Raw genomic sequence first — 26,521 nt, 5'->3', positions numbered from 1 at the left:
TGTGCGTGTGTATCTGTGTGTAAATTTAGATCGAGGCTACTGCTTTGCAATGCTGCTGGTGCATTCAACTCGGAGTTCAGCTCGAACAAAGCGAACAGCCAGCGGAGGAGAGCAAAAAGTGGCATTAAGAAAAATTATGTTGAATTTATTTATTGCATAGAACGCAGCGTTTGCCTCTCTCTCGATTCTCGATTCAATTGCGAAATGCAAATCGCGTGGGTCTGTGGCTCCAACGAACATGCATCGGAATTGGGACCGATTCCGTAGCCGCGCACATTTATTTTTATGAGTTATTTGACTCAGTTTCAGCGGTGGCAAGGTTGTGGCCCACTAGAAACACTGGGGCCAGGTGAAGAACCTCTGATGACATTCGAGTCGACTCGAGTCGAGCGATCGAGCTGATATTGTGAGCCTGAGACTAGTTTTTGCTTAGCTAATTTGCACAACTTACGTGGAAAGAATGAAGGGATTAGAAGCGTGATTGATCGATCGCAATTGACTTACCTGAAAATAGAATAAATATTTGATAAGTAATTGAAAATTGTTCAATGACATTTAAGGAGGAATATACGGTTTCTTAATAAGTTTTAACACATTGACAGTGAAAATTGGGACATTGGGATCCTATCCGAAAATCTAAATCTATAGTAAACAATCATTAAAATTGTCGATGTAATCTTCAAAATGATTTAAATGAGCAAAATTACAGACATAGGTATTAAAGGTTGGGTAATAATAATATTTTTAAACCAGACCTACGACTTAAAAAGTTTTTGGCTCTTATTCTTAAACTTAAATCTCGCAGTTCTCGTATTAATTGGCTTAATTAAAATCAGCCAAGAGTAGCACCCAAAAACAATTTACTTCTTGTTCAACTTTTCCAATCCAATTAATCTCCAATCTGCAATGCAACCGCCGCATAAATCAAGCATTTCCCAACATTTTCAGCCTTCGCTCCGGCAGGCTGAAAACTTTCAAGCCATCCGCTCACTCTTGGCCAGCGATGAAAACAGTTAAACACATTTTCATTCAGGGGCATTTGTACACTCGCACAATGGGAGCGCAGCAGCGGCAATTGCAACGCGAGCAGGAGCGGACCAAGGCGAAACGGGGGCAGCATCCATGCTGCAGTGGAGCCCCCAACTGGGCGCCTGAACCGGGCCAAAATGAAGGTCGGACATTGGCCCAAAGCGACTGATGCATTTACCCCAGAAAACTGCAATCGGAGAGCGAGAATCCGAGGTTCTCTCTCTCTCTCTCTCTATGTCTCTTTCTCTCCATGTGGTGGCCACGTTGCGTATGAGTAATACGTGCTTTTGTCCCACTCGCTCAGTGTCAGTCTGTCTCTTTCCCTCGTTCTCTGTCTGTGTCGACTGCAAATGTTGTCTGCTGCAGTTGACAAGCAAATGTGATTTCTCACACGACCAAAGCATATGCACTTCGAGAGGAAAAAGGACAGGAGAATCCTTTGGAAATTTGTGCAAACCAAAACACAGCCTGTATATTTTTCAAGTTATTAATGTTAGATATATTCGCAGTTAATATTTTCTATTATTAATTGTGTTTTCCAATGCCAGTTTAAAGTATTATTATATGAGTTAAACAAATCAAGTGAAGCTATTGCAATAAGGGCACCTTTTCAAAATTTTCATAAATTGTTTTAAAAAGTAATCATGCAAGGTGAACAAAAAACCACAAATTAAATCTCTTAAACAACTTTAAATATATCATTAAGCAACAAGATAAAAGACCAGTAGCTAGATTTGATCTGCCTAACAATATATTGCTGCTTAAATTAAATTCTGAGCCTGATCAAGTATACGCCCTGTTTGCGAAACGAAACCCCATTGTATACAGTTTCAAACTGAAATTGGAACCCTTGAAACCCCCGCCGTTGTTTTCCCCTCAGATCCCCCCAGCAAACGCAAATGTTAGCAGAGTGAAAAATAAAGCAAAATAATTTTATTAGGTCATATGGCTGGCATAATATCGCCGCGTACATCGGCTGAGGCGATAATAGAAATAAACACACAGGCGCACAACCGTCACACACACACACCAATACACACACTGACACACATACAAATGTAGTTACAGATAGGGGAGCAATGAAAAAACAAACCCGAACTGAGGCAGGTCAATGAACGCCCTGGCAATTCCAAGGCCAAAGCCACAATGCCTAGAACCCCAAAGAGAGAGTGAGAGAGAGAGAGAGAAATCGGAGAGAGAGGGAGTGCGATAAGCGAAAAGTAGTTGGGAGGCATAGAGGAAATGGGAGAAAAAGTTTGGGAAATCGGTGAAAAAACAGGAAAATGACAACCGGGTTTTCCTCCTTTTGGTGATTGGGAAATTTACGATTACAAATAAATAAAAAGTAAAATAATTTTTAGTAGTTTAGTAGTTTATAAAAAAAAAAGAGAGACAGCGCTATAAAGAGGAAAGATAAACTGCGCCGCTATCGGGTTCTTTAATAATACCGCCGGCTGTCGGTCCGCTTATCTAATCGCAGGAAAAAACTTGGACAAGTTGCAAAAATAAATATAAATAAAAAATGTTAGAAGTACTCAATTTTAAAGGCACAGAAAAACTAAGAACTATTGAAGCTATCTAAACTCTTGTTAGATCTGAACGTGGTTCAAAAAATTAAAAAGTGACACTTCTTGATTTAGGGATTTGTTTAATAAGTAAGGTAGTGCCCCAAATTATTTAAGTTTCTTAGCAAATAACCTTTTTGCAATGCACACATATCTACAGAAAAGCAAACGAATGTAAGCCATCTAAAGACAACCACATATATTTAGAAAAAATGTCACCCGTTGTGTTCGAGTGCAGAAACCTAATATTGTCAGCCATAAATCTCTAGCTGACTACTAACAAAAAATGAACTAAAAATATATAAATTCAGCAGAATAAATGCCACAAAATGTCAACAAATGCCCCGAATACTTGTGGCACGTGCCTTTGTCTGTGTAAGTGACCGAAGCCATTCACTTGCAACAGTTGCAAATAAAATAAGCAGCATTAGAATCTAAATTCCAGCCGCAATCTTCGTGCCATCTATAAACGCTATCAATTGAAAGCGAAATCTAGTTTCAGGGCCCCCCATTTCCCCTTTTCCCCCAAAATGCTCCCGCACTTTTTGCCAAGTTCAACGACCGCACGAGTCCCTGGCCTAGATTTTCCAACATCAACGACAGCAGCAGACATTGCTGATATTGCCGTCGTGCTTTTACTTTCGTTCGAATTCGGGTTTGTTCGGATTTCAGCGCTGCTTTCGGTTTGAGTTTGATTGGTGCTCCCTCTCTCACAGCGCTCATGCTTTTCAATTCGAGATAATAGAAAAAAATTCAAAAAATTAACTAGAGTAAAAAAAATTTAAATTTCAAAGTAAAATTTTTTTACAGGAGGACCAACTTTGAGCTACCAGCTTTTCAAAAATTACAAAATTTGTAGACTGCTTTTAAGCGCAATTCAGGCAAATTAAGGAACAAAAACCTAAATGTGTGGCTTATAAAATTTTACATTTTTCTTATCAGAAAAGAAAAGTAAAATTTTTAGTATTTATGCCTAAGGACAATCCTTAAGTTTTTTGATTTATTTTATTTCAAGAAATAAAAGCTTGTTCGTTAATTCCTGCAACGCATAAACGACATTCACGAGTATGTTATCTTCTAAGCAGTTTGATTGCCAAACATGAATATATAATTCACTTATGCGGCAAATATTAATCATGAATTCGACATCAATAAAATATTCTTTTCAGGATATGGACAGTTTATAGGCCAATAAAGTTTGCGTTGCCCAAAAGCCGCAGAAAAATCCCTCGGCAAAGATAACAACAACTCAATCGGCGCAAACGCAATTCTCTATAGTCATGTGGGGCCGTCCACTTTTCCCCTCGGCTGATACGTTGCCTTTGCTTTTTGTTTTTGCACAAAAGGAAAATTTAGGTTAATGAGTTCAACGACCGCTGAGGAAGCGCCAAAAATACACGCAGTACATGGAGCCAATAGAAAGATAGAATGAAAGTGAAATCTTCTTCGAGATGAGGAAATTCATTTGCACTTGCGGATGCTAAGAACCATAAGCGTGGGTTAACGTCAAACTTCATGATGTGAATTAATAATTACTTTAAAAGCTAATTTTTTTCTCCAGGAGTTACAAACTAAGAAATGCATTCATTAAATATTGAAAACTTATGTCTTGTATAATAAAGTAGATACTAACATAAAAATATTTTTTAGTTTAAATAAAATTTTTTATTTTTATCTTCATAAACTAAAAATTCCCCATAAATCATGTTGAAACATTTAGCTTAATCGTATATTCCATACTTATTCAAATTCTACATTCGCATAATCTTTACCAATACTATTAAGCTCTTGTATATACATTAGACTGATTCATTCACTCACCAGCTAAAACTCTTCCAATCAGACGTTCGGTATCGTCTATATGTTTCGCCTGGGCAAAAAGATCCTCCCGACTGCCCACAGTCATTATGTTTGATTACCGTTGACAAGGAGGCGTGGATCAATTAACTTATTGTGGTAATATCGAGTCCGTCGATCTTATTTAGTTTTTTTAGGATTTTTTTTTGGAATTGATTGAACTAAATATTTCCTAGGATTTGTACTAGTTTATTTTTCTTCTAATTAATTTAAGGCTTTCTTATGGCACCTTTGTGAGAGTTTATTTATTTAGCTAACTAAGCTAATTTTTGCTATCAACTTTTAATTTCTTTTTAGTTTTAAAATAATTTGTTTCGTTTTGTTATTTAATATTTGTGTGCACAGATATATCACAAAATAGCAACCAGAGTATCGATGATGTAGGATTTTTTACGTGTTTTATTTTTGGCCAGGTCTTTATGCATTTTCATCTAATAAATGCCAACATTTGTTTATGCATTGCTTAACTATTTAACATTTGGAAAGACTTATCACTCTCTCTTTATGACACTTGGGGAATTTTCAAAAAATATAAATATATATTTTGATTTGTGCTTTGGCCGTTGGAATTCACGTGGAAATGCCGAAAAGTTTGGGAGATTTCTTTGAGCGCCAGGCACAGTCTCAGTGTTCAGAATTCAGTATTCGCGCAGCGAGCGAAGAACGCAGAATAATAAGCAAAACAACAAACGCGGGGCGCCAAAGCCGAAATTCAGAAGCAGAAAATCGCAAGTTTCAGTCAGCTGTTCGGCTTTTTATTTGGCCAAGTAGCTACGACATAGTGAACGGTTGGTCAGAAGCTTTGCACTGCTTGCAAGCAGTGTGGAGGCAAGCTTTTGTGTGACGGCGCGTGAGTTTAAAATGTTGTTCTTATAACTTTAGCCACAGTGTTTAATAAATAAGAACAAGCTAAAATAACTGTATGCGTGTATCTTTATAAATTTTAAACTGAATTAAATTATTACTTCTTTTGGTTATTAATAATACATGCATCGAATTTAGTTATTACTGTTTAGAAATTATAACATTTGTAGTTCAATAATTCTCAGTCTAAAAGAGGCATTTTTTGGTCAACTCACTGAATAGTGTATTTCAGTTTTTTTTAGCTTTAACTACAAATGTAATTTGTATTTTTAAACTGTGACTTGTATATTAATTGCATTAATTGTTAGTCCCACTCAAATTGTTTAAGAGAATCCCAAAAGTTTTCCCCTAAACCAATCATCCCTAATTTGAACCTAATTTTATTCGTTTCTGGCTCAGACAAAAGCAATTGGCTCAGCTTGATGGCGAACATTTAACCAAATGGGAAACTATCAGATTGTGGCCTCCAAAAACAACAAAACAAAGTTAAGAATCGCAGCAGAAAGAATCCGCAGCCGAAGTCTGATTGCAGGTTCGGTTGGCAACAGAAGCTCCGAAATCGCTGTCCTGCCAGCCGAAGGCCCAAAAGCAGAAAAGGCAGCAAAAGCAGAGCAGGCCAAAGTTAAATGAACTGTGAAAATGCCAATGACAGAAGACTTATTCAAGGCCGTGCTGACGAACAGCGAGACGGGCCAAAAACAAGGCGTGAGAAAGGCTTTGCCGACGGATGGCCAGTATAGGCAATAAAAAAGGCAACTAGACCTACACCAAAAACCACTCAAAAAGTTTGCCGAGGGTTCGCAACAAGAAGCCCATAATCAGAAATGATGTGCTCTTTGAAACAAACGAAATTAAAAAGAAGAATAGGAGTAGTAAAAATTAAAGATTTTTAAATATTACTTTGCATTTAAAATTTTTTATATATTTAATTTGTACTGAATTTGTATTTATAACTAGATACAGGTGTGCCATTCATTTTTCTCTTGCTTCGGCGCCTAATTTCGTTACTAAATTAGATTTTAAAAGTGAACTAAAAATATTAGAGTTATGAAATACATTTGGCTTTTTTGTTTGCTTATTATAATTAAATAAATCATGGTTTAACGTAGCTAACGTGTCAAAAATTTTGTTTCTCATTGAATATAGTTAATCTAGTATGAACATTTGGTGCGTTTGAATCCGTCAGGAGACACACACACTCATGTTAAAAGTACGAACAATAATTGCTTTAAGCCCTTAGCTTAACCAGCAATAAAAATTGGTTACCAAGATCAACCAGCAACTTCTGCTGCAATAAAACGAAACAAAAGAGCAAATCTCAATGTTTGGGTTAGGTAAGTCAACGTCTGTGGCTTGTGCAACGTGAATGCGACAGAATCCTTGAGCTACATAGGGATTGTCCTAGCCAGCAGCCAAGCTACCAACTTTTGCTAAAACCCCTCCGTTTTTTCCTAGAGTTTTTCCAGCCACCCAAAAGTGACATTGGGAACTGTGGCAAAATGTCAGCGAACGCATTTGAACTTTTCATTGCAACGGCGACTCCCCACGTAAATCGGGGGAGGGGGAGGGGGCGTGGCCATTTATCTCCGCCCACTGAGGCCGTGCCTCTGGGTCTGCCCTCAATTCGGATTCGGCTGCCATGTTGCACAATCCCGGCCAGCAGTCGCAGCCAGCGGTTCTGTGTCGTTGCACGGGTTCAGGGTCACTTGGCGCTGCACTCGGCGCCCAGCAGCAACATCTGGGTGTGGGTTGAACCACTTGGCATTTGTACACTGAGAGAAAATAATCAGTTTGCAGATGCAGTTAAGCTAATAAATCATTCTCCTGTAAGAGTCTTTGAAGTGATGATATTAAGTGAACCAGAAACCAGTTTAAAGAAAAAACTAGAAGTTCAGGTGTGGATTTCAATAACGTTAATTTTTTTTTAGGTTATTAAAAACCAATAATTTTGAAAAATACACCATGTTTCCATAAGGATATTTTTTTCAAAAACTGTGTTGATTTGAAAACACCAAATAAAACATTCTCTCAAAAGTATGCTAACAAAAGAGATATTAAAAAATTGTACATATATACGAAAGAATATTTATACATACCTATATAGAAAATATATTTATACATATATAGAAAATATATCGAAAACAAAATAATAAAATCTTTAATTCATAAATGCTCATTTTTCTCTGTATGAAATAGCTTATGTTTCTGCCACTAGTGCTCCATTAAACGTGTTAGACGCGAAACGGTGTGAAAATAAAAAGCACTTAACCCACAGCAATTCACCGCTGATTCGATTAGGCAAACACCGCTGAGAATTGAGAATTGAGAGGAGAACGGAAGGAGAAGGGGCCAACTTAATGGAGAACATACACTTTTGTTGGAGAACGGAAGGTTGCAGGCAGATTAAGATGACCACAGATTACAACAGAGAAGGAAAACGAGAAACGGAATAAACTCTATTTTTATACTTAAAAGCAAATACAGTATTTGAAAGGAATACCGATTATATTAATTTACCCCAATGGCGAAAAATAAGAGTTAGTTGATTCCTAAATTTAAATACTTAATGAATTGATTACATTCTTTGTTTAACTTTCTTATGTTATTTCAAAAAATTGGGTTCGGTTTTGGGCATTTAGTATGAACAACGTAATGTTCTCTCATTTTCCAGACATTATTGGCTAACCGCAACACAATATAAATCTCTGGATCCTCTGACGTCGTGTTCTATGCATACTCTCTTGCTAAACTCACTCAAACATGCATGTACATTCATTTATAGCGTGGATAACCTTCAGTGTTTATTCAACTCTCGGGGAAAATCGTCCAAGGACATGAACTGTGCTTGCCCCAAAGCAATCCTATTCCAAGTGGAACAGAATGTGCCGATAACTATGACCCGCCGTTTTCCCATTTTCCCAACCATAAAATACAATTGTAAAGGAAAACTGATAAAAGGACAACGTTAAAATTTTAATTAAAATTCAAATTTTTGCTCGAATTCCTTTACCATTTACACTCCGACTGGTACTTTCCGAACGTTTACAAGGACTTTTGTGTTTGTGTGTTACAAGTTGTGTCTGTATGTGTGTCATGTCATTGTCCTGAATAAAGTGCAACGACTTTGGCCCTTCACAAAGTCATGAAAAGTGCGTGGAAAGCTTGGAAAGCTTTGAGCGGGGCTTTCAAGAGAATAAAGCTAAATGATTTTTAACAGAGCGGCAGAGTTTTAGATTTACATATGGAAGGTTCGTTGAAAAAGTTTGAAAAAAATGATATATTTTAAGGATTTTCGAAAATAAATAATGCAATTAAATACAATCAAAAAAATTATAATAAAATATTTACTTTAAATAAAAAATGTTCTTACTTATTAGTAAGGTAAATTATCCTTGTTGGTAACAAGAAAATACTTTAATATACCCCAAATATCTATGATCACATCTCAATTAAATATTTCTTCTTTAAAACCTAAATCAAACATGCGCAAAGGCATTTATTTTTAACACATCTTTGTTTATTTTATTTAATTCAATGCAAAAGTTGTGATAGGAAGCGCATAAATATAATTTCTATTTTCCAATCAGCAGACAACAAAAGCGACCAAAGCTATTCGCACAACAACACACAAAAAGAGAGAAAGAGAGAGAGGGAGAGGCATAAAAAGAGAAAGAGGGCGGTTAGGGGGTGGGTGCGGGAGAGAGTGTGAGTGAAAGTGCGTAAGTATTTGGTACTCTCAGATACAGATACAAAACACATATACCGCGGCTCACAGACACACACACAACCGCACACTGGGACAGCACTTGGCCCAGATTATTTTGAAGGTCGCGTATTATCGACGGTCGTTCACCTATTTACTCGGCAAACAACAAAAGCAACAAATACATCAGCGACTGCGAAGTTGACGTCGACTTCGCCGCCGACTGCGGGTGGGCTTTTTGCTTATTTTCCTTTCTGGGTCTGTTTCTTGATATACATACATATATTATGTTTGTACGAATGTGAATTAATAAATAATCTTGTACATACAGTAGATTCCTGGGAAAAGATCCCATCTCAGGTTATTAAATATCAATAAATATTCATTTAAAAAAGAAATTTAGAAGTAAACATTTTAATTCTAATAACGTATCAGAAATTCAATAATATTTCTATCGCTTTATTTACATATGCAATAATATTTCTATCGCTTTATTTAACTTTAGGCAGCAAAAAGGTTTTTATGTTTTGTTTTTTTATATTGTGTTCTGAATTATTAAGCAATCGTAAAATTAAATAAAATTTGCTTTTATAAACTGAGCATTTTGAAGATATTTGTTTTGTTTTCATATTTACATGTTGTGGTTTAATTGATGGTGCTCACAGTATTTTGGTGCGGTGTATGTACTTATGTATATCCCCAGATCTGTATGTACATAAGTACATATTTTTGTCGTCAATTTTTTTGATGTAGGTGTATATTTAATCAGCAGTTACCACGACTGTGGTTGCTTTTGTTATTGCTGCAGCGCGTGCGACAATTGTTGCCATGTTTATTGGAAAAAGCTCTCAAAAAGAAAGCGGGAAAAATATCCGGAAAAGCTTTTGAAGGAAGTATTGAGGCAGTCCGCAAACATTTCTACACACACGAAGATGGTTCACCTTATTTTCATGAGCAATTTTTGCCTGTTAATGCGCATTAGCTGAGCCAAGCAAAAATAAACAAATCGCTTGACAAATACAAATGCACTTAAGGTTAATAAAAAGGAGGCGGAGGGTGTCAGAAGAAAAGGGAGAGTCATGTTTCTTGTTTTCAATAAGCTAAAACATATGTGGCTCCCAAAAATTTAAGTGTAATGGTGATGGTGGGTGAAAACATGTGGGTGGCTGTGACTGAGGTTATGTATCTCTTCCATTTGCAAAGTAGGCCGATGAAAGCTTGTATACAGCTAGGTCATTAGGTCACGCCTGTGTGAGAGAGATGATGGGCTTTCAAAAAAGAAGACTTGAAAGCGATTCCTGAGCTTAGGAAATGAAAAACTAAGACAATGGTTTTTAATGGTACATTTTCAACAAGTTTCGATATGTATATATGAGTATAAAGTATTGTCTGATCGTAATCTGTAATCTGCTCAGTAAAATAAAACAAGCTTAAGCAAGCGATTTTAATATTGAATTATACTTTGTCAAACTTCCAAAGATCATAAGCGCAAATTGCGTAAAATTATAAGCCTATCTAACTTAAATTGTTCCCAAAGTTTCCGGCATTAAAATGAAACCAACTTTCCATCGCAACGAAATAATAAGAGCCCTACAAATATTTCCTAAGAACAAAAAGACCCTTGCTTAAACAGCAGAGAGCGGGAGAGAAAGCAAAATAATTGGGAGAAAAAAAAGTCAGTGGGTCGAAGGGGCGTATGAGTTATTTTTAGCACAAGCCAAGAGAGAAAAGGCCTAGCACAACAGGCTTAAACTTGAGGCTGCGGGAGGGAGGAATTTTAGTGGGCGACTTTAGGTGGTTATCAAATGGTTTGGGTTGGTGGGACATCACACAAAGCTGCTTACGAAGGGGGTTGACTTTGCTCCAAGGGGTTGGACACATTGACCATGAATTTGTCTTGGGATAGAGAAATTGTAGGAGATAAAACACTCTAGCAAGAACAAGTGTAAATCAGGGAAAAAGTGGTTCAGGACTATGCATAATAATAGAAATATAAGCTAGTAACACAAGCCAACTAACAAATACTAAATATACAATTATATAAAGAAAATGCGAAAGCTCGGATATAAGCATTTATTGTATTACTGTTTGGCGTAAAAAATGGTTTACAAAAATATTTTAAAAAGATGTTTTAATACTCATATATCAACTGCATATATTTACATGTTTTTTCGCAGTGCAGAAGTGGATGACTAAACTTTGCACGTGGGCATACGGAAAATTTGTATATCCTGTCAGCTTAGCAATGCTTTCCGCTTTTCGGCATGAACGGGGCTTAAAATCATTTATCATAATTTTGGAGCGGGCCAACAGCTTTAAGACTTGTCAATACGACCTGCGAATTCAATTAAGTCATGAAAAGTGAGCCCCAATAACAAAAAGGGGAGAAAACAGAGTGGAAAAGAGAAAGCCAGAGAGCCACAAGCAATTTCCACGAATTGCTCCATTAATAACACTAGAATTAACCGAAAGGTTACTAAAAGTCAAGGCCACAAACGAAATTCGACACATGCCTTGTCGGAAAGCAACAAAAGCGAAAGGAAAGCAGAGAAAGAGAGAGGCTGATGGATTTGACTCAGCAAGTGCGACAGAGACGGCAAGCTGGCACAGTGACAAAGTGCTAATGCGTGTGAGAGTTATGTGCCAAATTTATAGGCCTCGTTCTATCGAAGGTGGCGGCAATCAACTCGGTTAACGGCCCACTTCGACTGCCATCGCCCAAACCGAAGTTAATGGCTGTAAGGAAATACTGAGGACCGCCAAAGAAAGGAAAAGCCGAGGAAAAACGAGCCTGCTCCATGAGAAATTTTACAAATTTTTCCCTGCTTGATGAAACGCTTAATTAAATTTGCGGGCAACAAGCAAAAATAGAAGAGAGCCCGAAAGTAAACAACAACAGAAACTAATGGTTTCGTTTGCTCAAGGTTAAGGTCGTTTTTCCTTTTTAATGAACGTCGGTATGAATGTGCCGGTATTTGCTTAGGACTCCGTTGGATACCAAAAAGGATTTAGCCTCAAGCCAAATATTTTAAAGATAACAAAAACATACATATTATTTTTTTAAGCAGTTGTACGTTCTTTAAAGTAAACTGTCACAAATAAGATGCAACAAGTTGAAATATTGTTTAATATCATTAACTATTATTAAGGATTAAAGGCTATGATTCTTTGTTAAGAACAGAAAAAGTTCCTTGAAAAGAACCACTGGTTAAAAAAAAACTTATTCAAATTAGCTGATTTTTTTAATACAATACATATTTACAATAATATGACTTTTATTACAACTTGGTATTAGAAAGACTAACTAGACTTCCAGTCGCCATCTATTGCTAGGTGGTAGAACATCAACAGCTGCAGAAATTGCAATGAATAAAAGCTCAATAAGAATATTTTCCAGTTGCATTAGATAAAAGTTTTCCGCTGGGGAAAATCTAAAGCTACGACTGCACTAAAAAGCTTTAACAAGTGCACTTCGGTTGCATTCGCTGCTAAACGTTCCAACTTAAAGCTCTAGTAAGTAGTTCCAACTAATTTAAATTCACTTTACGAATTGGAATCGAAGAGAGTGCAAATAAAGGCATAAAGAGATGAAGGAGAGAGCTTTCAGCACTACCTAGCAGATGAAAAGCCACAAGTTGCCGCCAGGAAGTGCAACAGTTGCAGTAGCAGAGAATTTATCGAACAGCTGTTCGAAAACAGGGCGGAAATACACAGAGAATGCTGTTCATTCTGCAGTGAACACTTTAACAATTAAATAAATTTATAAAATTTATATAGATTAAAATTAAATTTGAATAAATAAAGTTAAAAAAATCAATAATATAAATTTCTACCATCAAAAAATAAATAATATATATTTTTTATCAGCTTCACTGGACGATTCGATATATATAGGTAGACATAACCATTTTTCCGTTTTAACCAAAACTAGGTTTATAGTTTTAGGTCTATTCGGCAGAAATGCCCATTCAGAAAACTAACTCAACGTTACCTTAAAAGATATAAATTTCATGAATTTTCAATTTTCATGATACGTTTGATAACTAAATTTTGTAGGTTTTAATTTTATAACAAAATCATTATAACTTTGAAACCGATTTGAATTCAAGAATATATGAGATCTAACACTCGTAAAAAAGCTTAAGATACATAATACATAAGATACATATTAATTTACATTATTAAGATACATTTTTCTCGTAAAGTAAGATTTTTAGCAGTGCATTGCAGCCAAGTTCTGCACCAAGGATCCGACATTGAGCTGCCCTTGATCGCAAGTAACCTTCGGCGCAGACGAAAGCTTTCGCCCCCCGAATGCAAATGGAAAATGCGAAGAAAGAAAAGTGGAAAGGGCTGCAAGGACATGGGCACAGGGTCCTTCCCCCGGGATAATTGGCTGGGAGCTCGCTAGCAAAGGTAAGCCCTGGCTTAATTGCCAGTTAATTGACTTTGAGTGGCATTAACCGACATCCACAGTGACTTACATTTAATTGGACCTGACAGCCGAAACACAGGGAATTTTGGTACATACCTGCAACGAGAGAGAGAAAGAAGGCGGAATTAATTATAAATATTAAATGTGGGTCAGATTCTGGGGCGTCAGTGGTTTGTCTTCGGTTCGGTCCTCTAAGATTTGCAGACATCGCGTCGAGAGCTCCCCGACTTTTATCCGTTTGTTTTGCACAGTTTTCCCCATTTCTGTGCCGGGTTTTTGTGTTTTTATTGCGCAAAGCGCACATGCCAACGACCTTGACCATCACAATTTATTTTCATTTTACTTTTTGCCTCCCTCTCTCGTCTGTGTGTGTGTGAGCGAGAGTGTGGAGCAAGTGACACACATTACGTAGGTCCCCATTTAGTCGCTTACACAAGACCTCAGGCAAGGCCAGCCTCTCCCCACCCCCTGCCCTCCCCGAATTTCCCTATCTCTTTCTCTTTGCGGTTGTTTTGTTATTATTATAATTTTTTTATTATACCCTCAAGTGTGTGTGTGTGTGTGAGAGTGGCGCAAGTTGGCAATATTTAAAATGCGATTTTCCCTTGTGCAAATAATTATCAAGATTATTTTAGTTGATTGTTAAAAATTATTATTTTAAAACAAACTAAAACACAATTATTCATTAAGAGTTAATACGTGATTATATTGAAATTATTTCAGTTGATTTCTAAACTTTTGCTTACTCGTCAAGTAAAAAACATTTATAAAATTTTGAAATTCTTTTTTTCGCAAATGATTAACTACATGAAATTTCAGAACAATTGTATATAAATAAATATTCGTCTGGCATCATAAAACTTAAGCCTATGCAATTGTGAATCACACTTAATTCTATTCAGATTTCACTTCCTCTAAGTTCCACCTGTAATTTCCCCGCCCCTTTCCCAAATTCAGCCAAGTGTATTAGAAAACTAAATGCGGAAACTAGCGGTCGACTAACCGACATCGAATCGTTCAATATGCCTTGCAATGGGACACAAAAATATATATTTTCAATGTCACAAGACAGACGAGTGGGAATATCTATATATACATATGAAATAGAGTAACAGGGGTGAGGTCAATACAGACCTTTGAGCTACGTCAAAGCACAATTGATGATTGAGTGAGTGAAACTGCGGTGGCAACTCTGGCAGCACAGTGGGCAAAATGCCAAGGAAATTACTCAAGGCACGGAAGTGAGCCAAGGCTCCCCGTCGAATATTTTCCTCAAGCGAAATTTCGCCATTATAATATAACAACGAAAAGAACCAAACTTTCAAACAGCCAAGTATAAATGGAAACAAATAGAAAAGGACTCAATGCCAGAGAGCAGAAAAAATTGGGTTAGTATACCACAAAATATCCGAGACATAAAAGTCAGGAAATCAATGTTCATTACTGTATGTGTTGGTAATGAAAGAAAAGATGGCAATTATAAGTTGACATTGACATTGCTTATCACACATACGCAGACACGCATCGAACGCAAGGAGGTGGGCGATGCGGAGAGTGGGCGGGTCTGTCGTTTTCGTCCTTATCCGTGTCCTTGTGCGTTCATTATACAATGCGAAGAGCACGCGCCCGGTCGTTGTTTCTGCTTTTGTAGTTGTCAACGCATGCACATTTCATTGCCATTTTGCAGACACACAAACACGCACACACACACACACGCACACACACACAGACGTAGAGCCTGCCTCCTCTTTTTTGCGGACACAGCCCACAACACGACCCTGACCATGAACAAGGACTTGTCAATTTCACCAGTCGGAAAAACGATATGCACTGCTAAAATTGCGCAAATCGCCGGCGGATTATAGTTTATATCCAGTTCAGGCATAACTGAGGTTATATTTAGCTACAAAACCAAGATTTTAAAGTTTAAAAACCGTTCTAGTTTTGCTACATACAATATCTTTTTTTTTAATTTATTTTAGTGAAAGCTTTCAAAATTAAAAAAAAAATGATTTTAACAAAGGTGTAATTTTTAACAACATTGCGTATACGTAACAACATTGCGTATACGTAACAAATTAAATATGCTAAAAAAGACAATAATCAGTCAACATATGTACAACCTTTTCTATAATATTTTTAAACAAAAACGAAACCCACTTAAAACACAAAAAAAAAATACAAATTAAGTACATTTCTTTCACTGCATCTGAGGAGAGCCAGAGTCAACACAGTCTTGACAAACTGTTGAAGAGCAAGAGTGAAATCAGAGGGGACATTTTTGTTACGTGAGAGTAGCCATCGTAATTTCATTTTGTGTTATAAGAAAGTTGTTCATTGCATTTCCCCTTTTTTCTTTCCAAGCCCTCACCCTTGAAAAAGTTGGTTAAGCGCAATTACATTAGTGAAAAGAAAGGATTCGGTGGCCTAGATTATTATTAGAACTAAGTGGCAACCAAGTTACAGAATATAACTTTTAAGTTGATCGTAAATGGCTCAATTAGTTCTGGACTTGATCGGCTCATTGATACAATAAAATATATAAAATGTAGGCAAATCAAAATGTAAGATAATAGGACATAAGATAAAACCAATTTACACAGAAAAACCTGAAAAACGCATTATTGTATTATAAACACTTTCCCCTTGAACATTGTTCACGGAATTTTATTTGCTATTAGACCATCTGAATTAAGCAACTTTTTCCCAGTGGGTCAATGACACTTTTTAGTTTCGATATCAACCGATCCGATGTTGTCCATAACGAATAGCCAATAAAACTTTCGCCTGACACACTAACCCATATCGGGGGGAAAAGTCTAGGGAACTGGAATATTTATAAGCGTGTGGCAGCGGGGGAAATGTCAAGTGCTTTGGCCCTGACCTGACCTCCGGTAGAACGTTGGGAGCCCACGCTATAGCGCCAATGAGCCAGCCACCCAACTATTCTGAACTCAGAGCACGGAAGAGCAACAATGTATAGTCGAATGCGACCGAAAATGCTTGCCACCGTTTTTACCTGAGGAATGGGGAAGTTTCAACTCCTCTTTGAACCTCCGGCAAAGCCCCCCTATCTGCTCTCTCTTTCTGCCTTTCTCTGCCATCTCTTTCGCCCTCGAAGGGAGAGGGAGAGGGAGAGTGAGAGGGGGTAAAGAAAATTTCATTGCCACCACATTCAATGTCAGGTTCATGCGCATCGCCTCCAAATGCAAGGCAAAGGTTATGCAGCAGCAGTAGTTGCAGTCCGATGAAGGGCACTTTGCAGGGGGTGAAGGTTAAATTGGGGGTGGTAATGGGTAATGGGCACTGGGTGGTGCCACGCTCGGCGGTTGTAAGGTCACTGTCAAGTGGCAATGGCATGTCCAAGGATGGCCATTCAAGTGGCGGCGTGTGCGGATAGTTTCGGTATTTGTTTGGGTTAATAAGGTCCTGGCTGAACGGAAATCGGTTGATTGCGAAAGTGGCTTGCATATCGATTCTAAACTGTATCTTTGTGTAATGGGTCCTGTCCAACAAAACCTAATTGAACTTAATTTCAATGGTAAACAAAGTGCAATCACAATTTAATAGCCATTACAAATACGTATGTATAAAAATGCCTGTGTTTTAAATAAAATATATGTTTTTTGTGTTGGGTACTATAAGCTTATTTTCTGTTATAAAAGGCGATCAAAAATGCTAGTCAGGAGGTTATGGTATAAAAACAAAGGAGGGAAAAATTTGTATAAACAGTTTTTTTAAGGAAACATGAACAAGTTAGTAGCTTGATTTTTGGGAATGTCCCTTTGCTACAATTGTACAGGATAGGTTATTTCAAAAAAATAGTATTGGCCCATAAAGTTGCTTTCTAAACATGTATAGTATATTCTTTACGAATATGAATCAACATATTTCATAGTTAACGAATATATGTTACTTTCCTTAGAAAAGGTGGTTTCTTTCCAATTACAAACAAAGACTTTTGAATAATTGATTTAAACATGTGGTTAAACCAAGTTTGGACTTGCAACTTGGAGCCGCATGAGCGTGTGCCTCGATCCGAGGAATCCATGCCCAAATGCTGGCCAGGGAACCAGAACAACGACAACAAATCGTGTTATTGACCTAACTCAAGGGCACTGCACTTGAGCTATATCTCGCAGAACGGAGCGGGATGGCAATAGCATATAGTAGGGAATGCAGATTGCTGATTGGAGTACAGCCGCGATTCGAATCGCAGCGAGTTGGTTGGAGTTTCGTGATAAAGGGGAGATCAGGGGGGCCGAACAGAATCTGCGAACGTTTTTTGGCGCGCAAATAAACAAAAAGCAGATCACACGAGGAACAATTTATAAATAGCGCCCCCATGTTCCAAGCGTGACGCTCTATAGCCCTCTTCATCCCATTCCTTAGGGCCATCCCTCTCTTTTGATATTGTATTTTTAATTTTTTGTGAGGTGAGCTTGTTTTTTTTTTTGTTGTTCGGGTGATTCCGTGTCGTTGACAATATCAAGGCCAATCCATTTACCAAACCTCTGCACAGCACAAAAAATATTAAGTTAGGTTCTATTTACTCGGCCTATTTAATAGCTTTTAATATTTAATTTGTGTAACTGCATTTTTGTAAAAAAAAAAACATTGGTCCTATCCTTCTGTAGGCTGAATTCATCAAAACTACGATTTTTAGAGTAGCTAAATATTTAATTTTTTATAAGGAACGCAGGGAGAGGTGGTTTCAAAAATTTGCCTCGCCCACTCAACCGAATCTTTCTGTCAACTACACAATTCTAAAAATTTGTAATAGTTTAATGATTAGTTTTTAACTAAAGATTAAATCAATAAGTAGTTCTCTTTGCGATTTTAATAAGATTCTCTGCGCACTTCCTCTTCTCCCTTTTTCTGTCTCATGTGCCGTCTCTTTCTGCACTACTATCTTCTTCTCGTTCTCTCCGTGTTGTGTTCTTCGCGATCCACAAGAAGCCAACGACTTTTGCTTGTAGGTCAATGGCACTTGCCGGAGAAACTGGGAAGGAGTTTTTTTCTGCGCCCCCTCTGCAACCAGTTTTATTGTTCGTCGATCCTGCTAATAACCAGACATTCTCCCCCTCTGCTCCTCTCCCTCTTTCCCACTGCTGCCGTCCTCCTCTGTCTGCCCTACATTGGAGCATTGGTCTGCTGGATTTGGTGCCTCCCCTCCATCTCGATTTTGATTTTTTCCAGGCTCTTTTCTTCGACGCTCCGAGTGTTCTGCATGCTTTTGTTGTTACCAAAGTTCAAGGTCTTCGATTTATCGTCCCTGCCTTTGTTCTCGTTGCTAAGATACTTGTTCTTAAATCAGTGGTGATTCGAAAACGGGAGCTTAGCAGAGCCAATATATTAAAACTATCTAGAACTAAACTAGAACTTTTAGAGTTTTTTATAGTGATGAAATGTATAAATATTGTCAGTTTGAAATCAACAATAATTTAAGAGTATATTATTAGTAAAGGTCTGAGTTCAGAATTCAACTGCGAAAAATATCCAGCACAATTATTAAAGAAAAACATAATAACTCTTCTTATTATTATTCTTTTATTTTGAAAATGGTAAAAGAGAAAATGTTTATTGAACAAATAAAAGAAATTATTTTTCCAGTGGTATTTGTTAGTTTCTTTTGCAAGAACTCTCTGTCTTTAGGTCCAAATTGCTAACTAAAATTTGGTCACGATTCTTTTGTTTGCCTTCGCTATAGGGATTTTGTTTCAAATTGTTTTTGTTTATTCCTGAAGAGTCCATCAAGTTTCTGTCTCTTTCGTTCCCGTCTTTTGACTTATTCCCTTCCTGTGGTTCTGCTTTGCTGGCCAGCTTAATTATTTAACTTGATTCGAGTTTTTTATGTATGCAATTCTCTGCTGTCTGCGACTTTTTCCCTTTTTTCACTTTTGATTTTGTTGTTCGTTCTTCATTTTTCACTTTTGCGGTGCATTTAAATTGACTTTAAGCTTCACTCATTTCATGTAATTAAGACGTTTCCGGTTCATGACCTAAATGCGCTATTTAGGGCAACTGGGTGTTGCAGGGGCTAAATAGGGGTTTTCAAGAATCGCATTATTATATGAGGAAGCGGTTTTTACTAAAATATATAGGAAAAAACTTTTAAAGTTTTTCTAAAATTTGATTTAGTTTAAATATCTTAAGTATTAGTGCATTGATTTTAATGAATGCAAAAATATATAAAAATAGCTCAACCCTTATTTGACAGATTTTTAAAATTTGTGTTATTCTAAAATAGCTTAAGTATTGGTATAACTGATTATATAGAATGAATTTACACAATAATTTAAATGAGAACTGTAAACAAAAAAACTTAACTTTTGACATTAGCTTGAAAGAGTGTTTTGAAGTCCAAGAATTTACGTGCTTATAGGGCTTTCCATAATATCGTCATCTAATCCAAAGAAATATGATTCTGGTTGCTTCCGGTAATAAGATTTTCGAGGCTTTCCATAAACTGACTCATAATTGTAGGCCATTGTAACAAGGGCAACACGTGCCAAAATAAAAAACACATGTATATCACTTTTAAACAAGAAATACAGTCTAGTTATCTGAGGTAGAAAACCCCGTTACCGGACCTAAGAAACTCAAAACTTAAAAAAATATATAAAAGAATATCTGAGTACCAAATCGAGGGTGCCAGAAATAGGTAGTTACTAAATGAAATGTGACAACTTAATAAGCTGTTTCAAAGAGAAATGATATTTCTCTACGTTATATAATAATTTTGAAATTGTTGCCCCTCAAAATCTAGTATACACACCCATATATTGTTTAAATTCTATATACACTTTTCATAAAAATCAAAACCTATAACTTGCATAACTATTCCCCGTGATTTTACTTTCAAAATTCGCTAGATCCCAGTTCACTAAGTGTATTTTTTCAGAAAGTTATCTTTTTTTTTTACCTCTCCTTTCCACATTTCCAAAATTTAATTTAAGTATTTTTATAAATTTCCATGTGTCAATTTTGTTTAAAAGTACCAGCATCAAGCTGGGCACAGTTATATTCTATATGGTGTATATTAGTTGGTACCTTGAGCATTGGTTATTCATTGTACTTTGTAATCGATATAACTAATTATACAGAAATTTTAAATAACTTATTCAGTCATATAAACACTTCAATGAACTCTGAAAAATTGTTGTTGATTGCCTGGTGTGATATGTCTATTTTAGTTATTTTTTCAATAATGTATATTTTGGCTGGTGTCTTCATGCTGCTGGGAATGAGAACAGTAAGTTTGGATACAAATAAAATATAAGTTATCCTTTCTTTTTCACCCAAACACAGAACTCGAAGGCGTTTTTTAAGGTTGGAAAAGTCCTTAGTTACTTTTTTCCAATATATACATGGATGTTTATTCTTACAACGGGTAAGTCTTAGCGTGCTTTTTGTATATTTTTGCAAATTACAATGTGGATCGGTTTTTAATTTATTAAGTTCTCTGTTTTTATGAATATTAAAAGTGACACCCTTTGGTGCTGTACTTGCAAAGAAAAATGTAACAAGTAGAGGACAGCACTTGCGAACCCCATAAAGTAATTCAACTTTGAACACGAACGTCAGACGAGTCAGTCATCTCTGACTGTCCATCAGAGTAAAAATAACTGATAGTCAAGGCAGTCTCGATCATAAATACAATAATTAATTAAATAGTTACAACACTTTCCGGATTTCTATAAAGCAAAAAATTAGATTAGCGACCGTAGCTAATATTAGACTTTTCATTCTTCAACTATTCAATATTTGTTAGTGCTATCGTTTGTATATTTTTTGATTTAACCAGCTTTCTTTCATTTTTTTTTGTGATCCAAACGGTGATTTGTTCCTGCTTCTTAACATAATAAGTGAGTATGTAGTTTAACTTTGAAATCAAAACATATTTTACTCTTGGGAATTTTAATTAAATTAAAGAATCGCAGTTTGCTTTGAAAAGTATTTCTACACAAAAGTCGATCAATCAAAACACCAACATTAAAGTTTTTAAAAAAACTGACTTTAAATACATTTTTCCGATGGGTTGTGAGTCGTGTCTAGATCCGGAATGCTGCTCAATATTCTATTCATTCTGGTGCATAAGCGTTGGTATCCTGTGCTCTATTCATTCGCTGATCAACTTGATCTTGTATGGTGATATTGCGTTTATAGCGGCGACTTACAGTTTCATTTTTTTTCTCGGCGTCACTTATGCTGTAGCTGGATTTTTGCTTTATGTGGGAATACGAATAGTACGTATTTCAATTTTCCGGTCATGTTTTTAACTTGTTGGCGACTTTTCGTTTTATATTTTTACAGAATTCTGAGCTTTGTTTTAAAGTAGGAAAAATGTTGTCATATTTGTTTCCAATCAACTTTTTTTTCATAATATTTCCATTGGGTAAGTAACGTTGACTTCAGAAGCATTACACATAGATATTTACGTGCTTTTTAACAACATAGTATAAAGTTACCAGTACACACTTGAGCTCACTTCATTTTGTTTTTATAAAAAGATTTAATATATTGGTGTTCAACAGAAAAATAAGAGTTACTGATATCTCTAGAAAAAAACAATGTTCGTTTTTATTTGTACTGTATTGGTTGTTAAAAATTATTAAAATCCATTTTCGCTTTTGGGTTAGCTACCGAATAGCAAATTATTATCTTTCTGCTCAAAATATTATATATTTTTTTTCTGTATTTGTTTTAGTTGTTCATTGTATCTGCGTTATAAAATTGTGCCAATATATGAAGGATACCTGGCCTCCAATCTGATTTGAAGTACGTTAAATAAACGGAGCGGTAAGGACAAATTGAGAGTGTATTTCAAATTTACTAATAAGCGAAGAAACTGAGCAAGAAATAAAGCTAAGGGATAACTTCTAAAAAATTAAACCATGTCTTGTTAAATACTTTTACTAAATTACATCCGCCTTTTATTTGCAAAAAATTTTTATTGATTATAAAATAAATGTTATTTTTCAAAAAAAAATTATATATATTTTCTATGCAACTGATGCACATTATTTATGTAAATGTCCGCATTTTATCAAGAGCTCATTGGGAATTATAAACAATATTTAAATTCAAAAAATTAATCGAAAAAACCTGTAAAATACTTTCGCTCGACTAATCTCATTATCGCTATCAAATAAATTTAAAAAAAGTACAGTACAATACAGTACAAGTACAGATCAGATCGAAATGATTCCTTCCAGATGGTGTTTTTAAACTACTTTCGAATTCGAAATAAATTTTATCAAAATCGGATAACTCTATCATATAGCTGCCATAGGCAAGATCGAAAAATATATATATAGTAAAAAAAAAAAAAGAATAACGTCGTTGTTTTGAATCCCATAAAAATCGGATAACTATATATATAGCTGCCATGGGAAAGATCGAAAACTTCATATAGAATTAACAGAAATAAATAATAATAGTATCGTTGTTTTTCATCACTCATAATATTTGGAAATTAGACTTTTCTAACGATTCTGTCATATAAACAAGCGTCGAAAATATGGAAAATGAATAGAAAAATCGTCATATATTCAATGTTATTCAGCGCTTATGTGTTTTGTTCAACAGATTTGATGTCTGCAAGGGTATATAGCTTCCTTTATTGTATATTTTTGTTGTTTGCGTATGCCTGATTATCATGGTTTAACATTAAAATCAAAATTTATTTAACTTTCACGCAAGTTTTTATAAAATTTAAGAATCTCAGTTTGCTTTGAAAAGTATTTCAACACAAAAGTCGATCAAACAAAATACCAACTAAAGTTTCTAATAAAACTAAGTTAAAATTCATTTTCTCGATGGGTTGTGAGTCGTGTAAAGATCCGGAGTGCTGCTCAATATTCTATTCATGCTGGTGCATAGGCGTTGGTTTCCTGTGGTCTATTCAGGCGTTGATCGGCGTGATAGTGAATACTAAAGCTTTGGTAGTGGCGATTTACAGCATTAGTTTTTTTTTCGCCTTCATTTATGCTGTAGCTGGATTTTTGCTTTATTTGGGAATACGCAAAGTACGTATTTCATATTCCAGTCAAGTTTATAAAGTGTTGGTGACGTTTCGTTATGTTTTTACAGAAATCTAAACTTTCTTTTAAAATAGGAAAGGTTTTATCATATATCTTTCCAATCATCGCATTTTACCTAATATTTCCTATGGGTAAGTAAAGTTAATTTTAGTAACATTATACTTGGATATTTAACAAAATATAAAATATAGACTCCGTCAAAAGATAACCGTGTACTAAAGCAAGCTAATTTCTGTGTCCTTTTTAGGTTTTTTTTGAAAAGATTTAATATAGTGGTTTTCAACAGAAAAATAAAAGTTGCCGTAATCTCTAAAATAAACACTGTTCCTTTTTTTGTACTGTATTGGTTGTTAAAAATGAGTGAAATCCATTTTTGCGTATGGGCTAGCTACCGAATAGCAAATTATTTTCTTTCTACTCAAAATAAATATTTAAAAATTTTTATTTTCTGTATTCGTTTTAGTTGTTCATTTTGTCTGCATTTTTAAATTGTGCAAATATATGAGGGATACCTGGCCTCCAAGGTGATTTGCAGTACGTTGTATAAACAGAGCGTTAAGGATAAAATTGAAAGTGTATATTGGATTATTACAAATATATTTTAACTAAATTAGCCCTGTTTTTGTAAAAAATGTAGAAAGATTTTACTTTCAAAATTTTAATATCAAGTAAAGTCTTTCGAAACTTTTTCCATGCTGTTTACTAAATAAAATAAATGTTATTTAAAAAAAAATAATTTTTTAATCACAGTTTCCTAGAAATCTTTCCAATGTACATATTTCTTGTAATAATTGCTGTGGGTAAGTAAAGTTGATATCACTAACATTTCACGTAAATATAAAAGTGTTTTTCAAGAACATAATTTAATAAGTTTTTTTTTATTCGTTTGCACACAACGTTAGTAATTATGAAATGAACTAAAGAAGTCTCTTTCGATACAAATTACGAAATAAAAATAATGATATAAATACCGACATTGATATTCATTTAAGTTACGGCATTTTTAAGAATCGGTAAATATTAAATACACTGTGCATTTTAAACTTATAAATAAAGCAAATCATAAGACTGGAGAACAACCTGTAAAATACTTTTGCTCAACTCATCCCATTATTACGATCAAAAATATTTAAAAAGTACAGTGTCTCCTTTTGTAACCGTTATAATAGGAAAATATAATCTTCTTTGATATTGTGATTACCTGCAATTGAGCATAAGCTTTGGCGTGGTACAGCCAGTTTCCTTTCTTGATTTATTATACAAATTGTATACATTGTTTTTAATTGTCATTATTCTAATCGGAGAATGCAATTTCAGATGGCAATCATGGAAAAATCGTCGGGAGGACATACGTTCGGGTTTGGGATTACCAGCGGGGCCTTGTAATTTGGCCTAGTGCGATACCGTTAAATAGCCTCAGTTTCAATGCGATTGTAACGGTGCCTGGTGCGAGGGCGCGAGAGAGAGGGAGGAAGAGAGACGGCTAGATCACATACGGCGCTCAAGTACGTCACTTATACGCCCCGTTGCAACTGTAATCAAATTCACTTTTCGCTAATTGTTTTTGCCATCTCGCTCGCTCGTTCAGGAAGTGTTCTAGATTTACGTTACGCCTGCACTTGTCGCCCTCCCCTTCTCTCCTCTTTCCTCCCCTCCACTCCCCTCACAACAAACCATACATCTGTTTGTATAATTATTGTGTTCTCGCTTTCAGTGTGTCACATTTTTGTGTTTTTCGCTTGGGTTTTTGTTTCTATTGCCTTTGCTTTTTTCGCTTTGTTGTTCTCTTCCGCTTTTAATGACCTTGTGTTTTTTTCTAACGTTTTTATTGCTATCGCCCACTTGTAATTCGCATTTTTATACAATTGCACATCGTACATACTTATATGTATTGTTTTTATTTTATTTGCATTAACTTTTTGCTTTTTTGGTTTCAATTTGTTGTTGTTAATAGAACAGGTTTTGTTTTGCTTCGTGTGGCATTTTTATCCACCAGATACTTTTGTTAACTGTTTTTTTCGTAGTAGCCCGTTTATCTGTGTGTTCTGTTAAGTAACTGAAAAATTGCCATAACCAGACTGGAATTGGCGTGACTTTGTGGCAATGTATCGTTGATTTAGAATTAAACAAATATAAAAAAAGACTTGGAGTGAGGAATAAATTTGATTTAAACGCAGTTCAGTTAGCATAACAGTTATAATTATTTAACAGCTGATAGTTATGTGCAAACCATTGAAAATTTTCCTTGACCGTCTAATAACATCAAAGGGTAATCATTTTATGTTTTTAACTAATTAACAATATATAAATTATATATAACAAATTATAAATTCTTAAAATTAAACTAACCCTTCAGCACACGAAAAAAGGAATACTTTTTGACTTAAAATATAATGGAATGATTAATTTAAAAAGTTTAAACAAATATTCTGTATGAACAGCATCGCCATGTGAGTTGTTTAAACATTGTCATAAATGTGATGATTTATTTTGATGAAAATCCGACTCTACAATGCTTATACATTTCTGATCAGCAGCATAACCAATTTAGTTGAAATTTTTCAATCCTGTTTGCCTGCTTTAAAGCTGTTTGGGCTTAAACTTTAACGCCATCCGGCTTAAAACAAATAAAAAAGGTCAGCAAAGAAACATTTTTTTTTGACCGCAAGGGTCGAAATTGATAAATATATAAAATTCCAGAACTGTGTTTTGTAACTCCTCAACTACATTTTATAAATTATGAACGATATACTAATCTATTGCCGTAATACATTGATAATCACGTATTACACTGCGCTTATAATTGTAATGAATATTCGGTTATGAAACTGTTACACAGCTTGATTAATTGTTGGAAAATTAGCAACATGTATGTGAATTTATTATTAGTTTGTGTAACTTCAAGGTCGAGAAGCGAAACCTTCCTATGAACTGTTCACTCTCACTAAACTATCATTTTCTCCTTTGCGATCGTTGATCGACTTACCCCATAAATATATTTATTTATTCACTAGCGAATAGT

General features: G+C 35.4%; 1 protein-coding gene and 3 long non-coding RNA genes across 6 annotated transcripts in view; 3 read left to right on the top strand and 1 right to left on the bottom strand.

The window, feature by feature from the left end:
• Positions 1-421: 421 nt before the first annotated feature.
• Positions 422-26,521, bottom strand: part of LOC108099717 (ecdysone-induced protein 75B-like) — a 33,079-nt gene continuing 6,979 nt past the window's right edge. Inside the window, exon 4 of the mRNA XM_043207549.1 lies at positions 422-504. Within this exon, the coding sequence (XP_043063484.1) occupies positions 470-504 (35 nt within the window). The 3' untranslated portion in view covers positions 422-469. The remainder of the gene's footprint in view (positions 505-26,521) is intronic.
• Positions 4,504-5,788, top strand: LOC108099818. The gene is made up of 2 exons (XR_001771956.2): positions 4,504-5,301; positions 5,715-5,788. It is a non-coding gene; the product is annotated as an uncharacterized LOC108099818 (long non-coding RNA).
• Positions 20,338-22,348, top strand: LOC108099816. Of its 3 annotated transcripts, none has more exons than XR_001771954.1 (4): positions 20,338-20,708; positions 20,765-20,846; positions 21,770-21,851; positions 22,164-22,184. It is a non-coding gene; the product is annotated as an uncharacterized LOC108099816 (long non-coding RNA). The 3 variants fall into 3 exon arrangements; XR_001771953.2 differs by lacking the exon at positions 21,770-21,851 and having other exon boundaries at positions 20,339-20,502; positions 20,560-20,708; positions 22,164-22,348; XR_001771952.2 differs by lacking the exon at positions 21,770-21,851 and having other exon boundaries at positions 20,340-20,708; positions 22,164-22,348.
• Positions 23,206-24,112, top strand: LOC108099817. Its single transcript, XR_001771955.1, has 3 exons — positions 23,206-23,484; positions 23,549-23,630; positions 23,963-24,112. It is a non-coding gene; the product is annotated as an uncharacterized LOC108099817 (long non-coding RNA).

This window comes from Drosophila ficusphila, unplaced genomic scaffold (genome assembly GCF_018152265.1).
Source record: "Drosophila ficusphila isolate 14025-0441.05 unplaced genomic scaffold, ASM1815226v1 contig_106, whole genome shotgun sequence".
Taxonomy (NCBI): domain Eukaryota; kingdom Metazoa; phylum Arthropoda; class Insecta; order Diptera; family Drosophilidae; genus Drosophila; species Drosophila ficusphila.
This window is presented reverse-complemented; position numbering and strand designations above follow the sequence as displayed.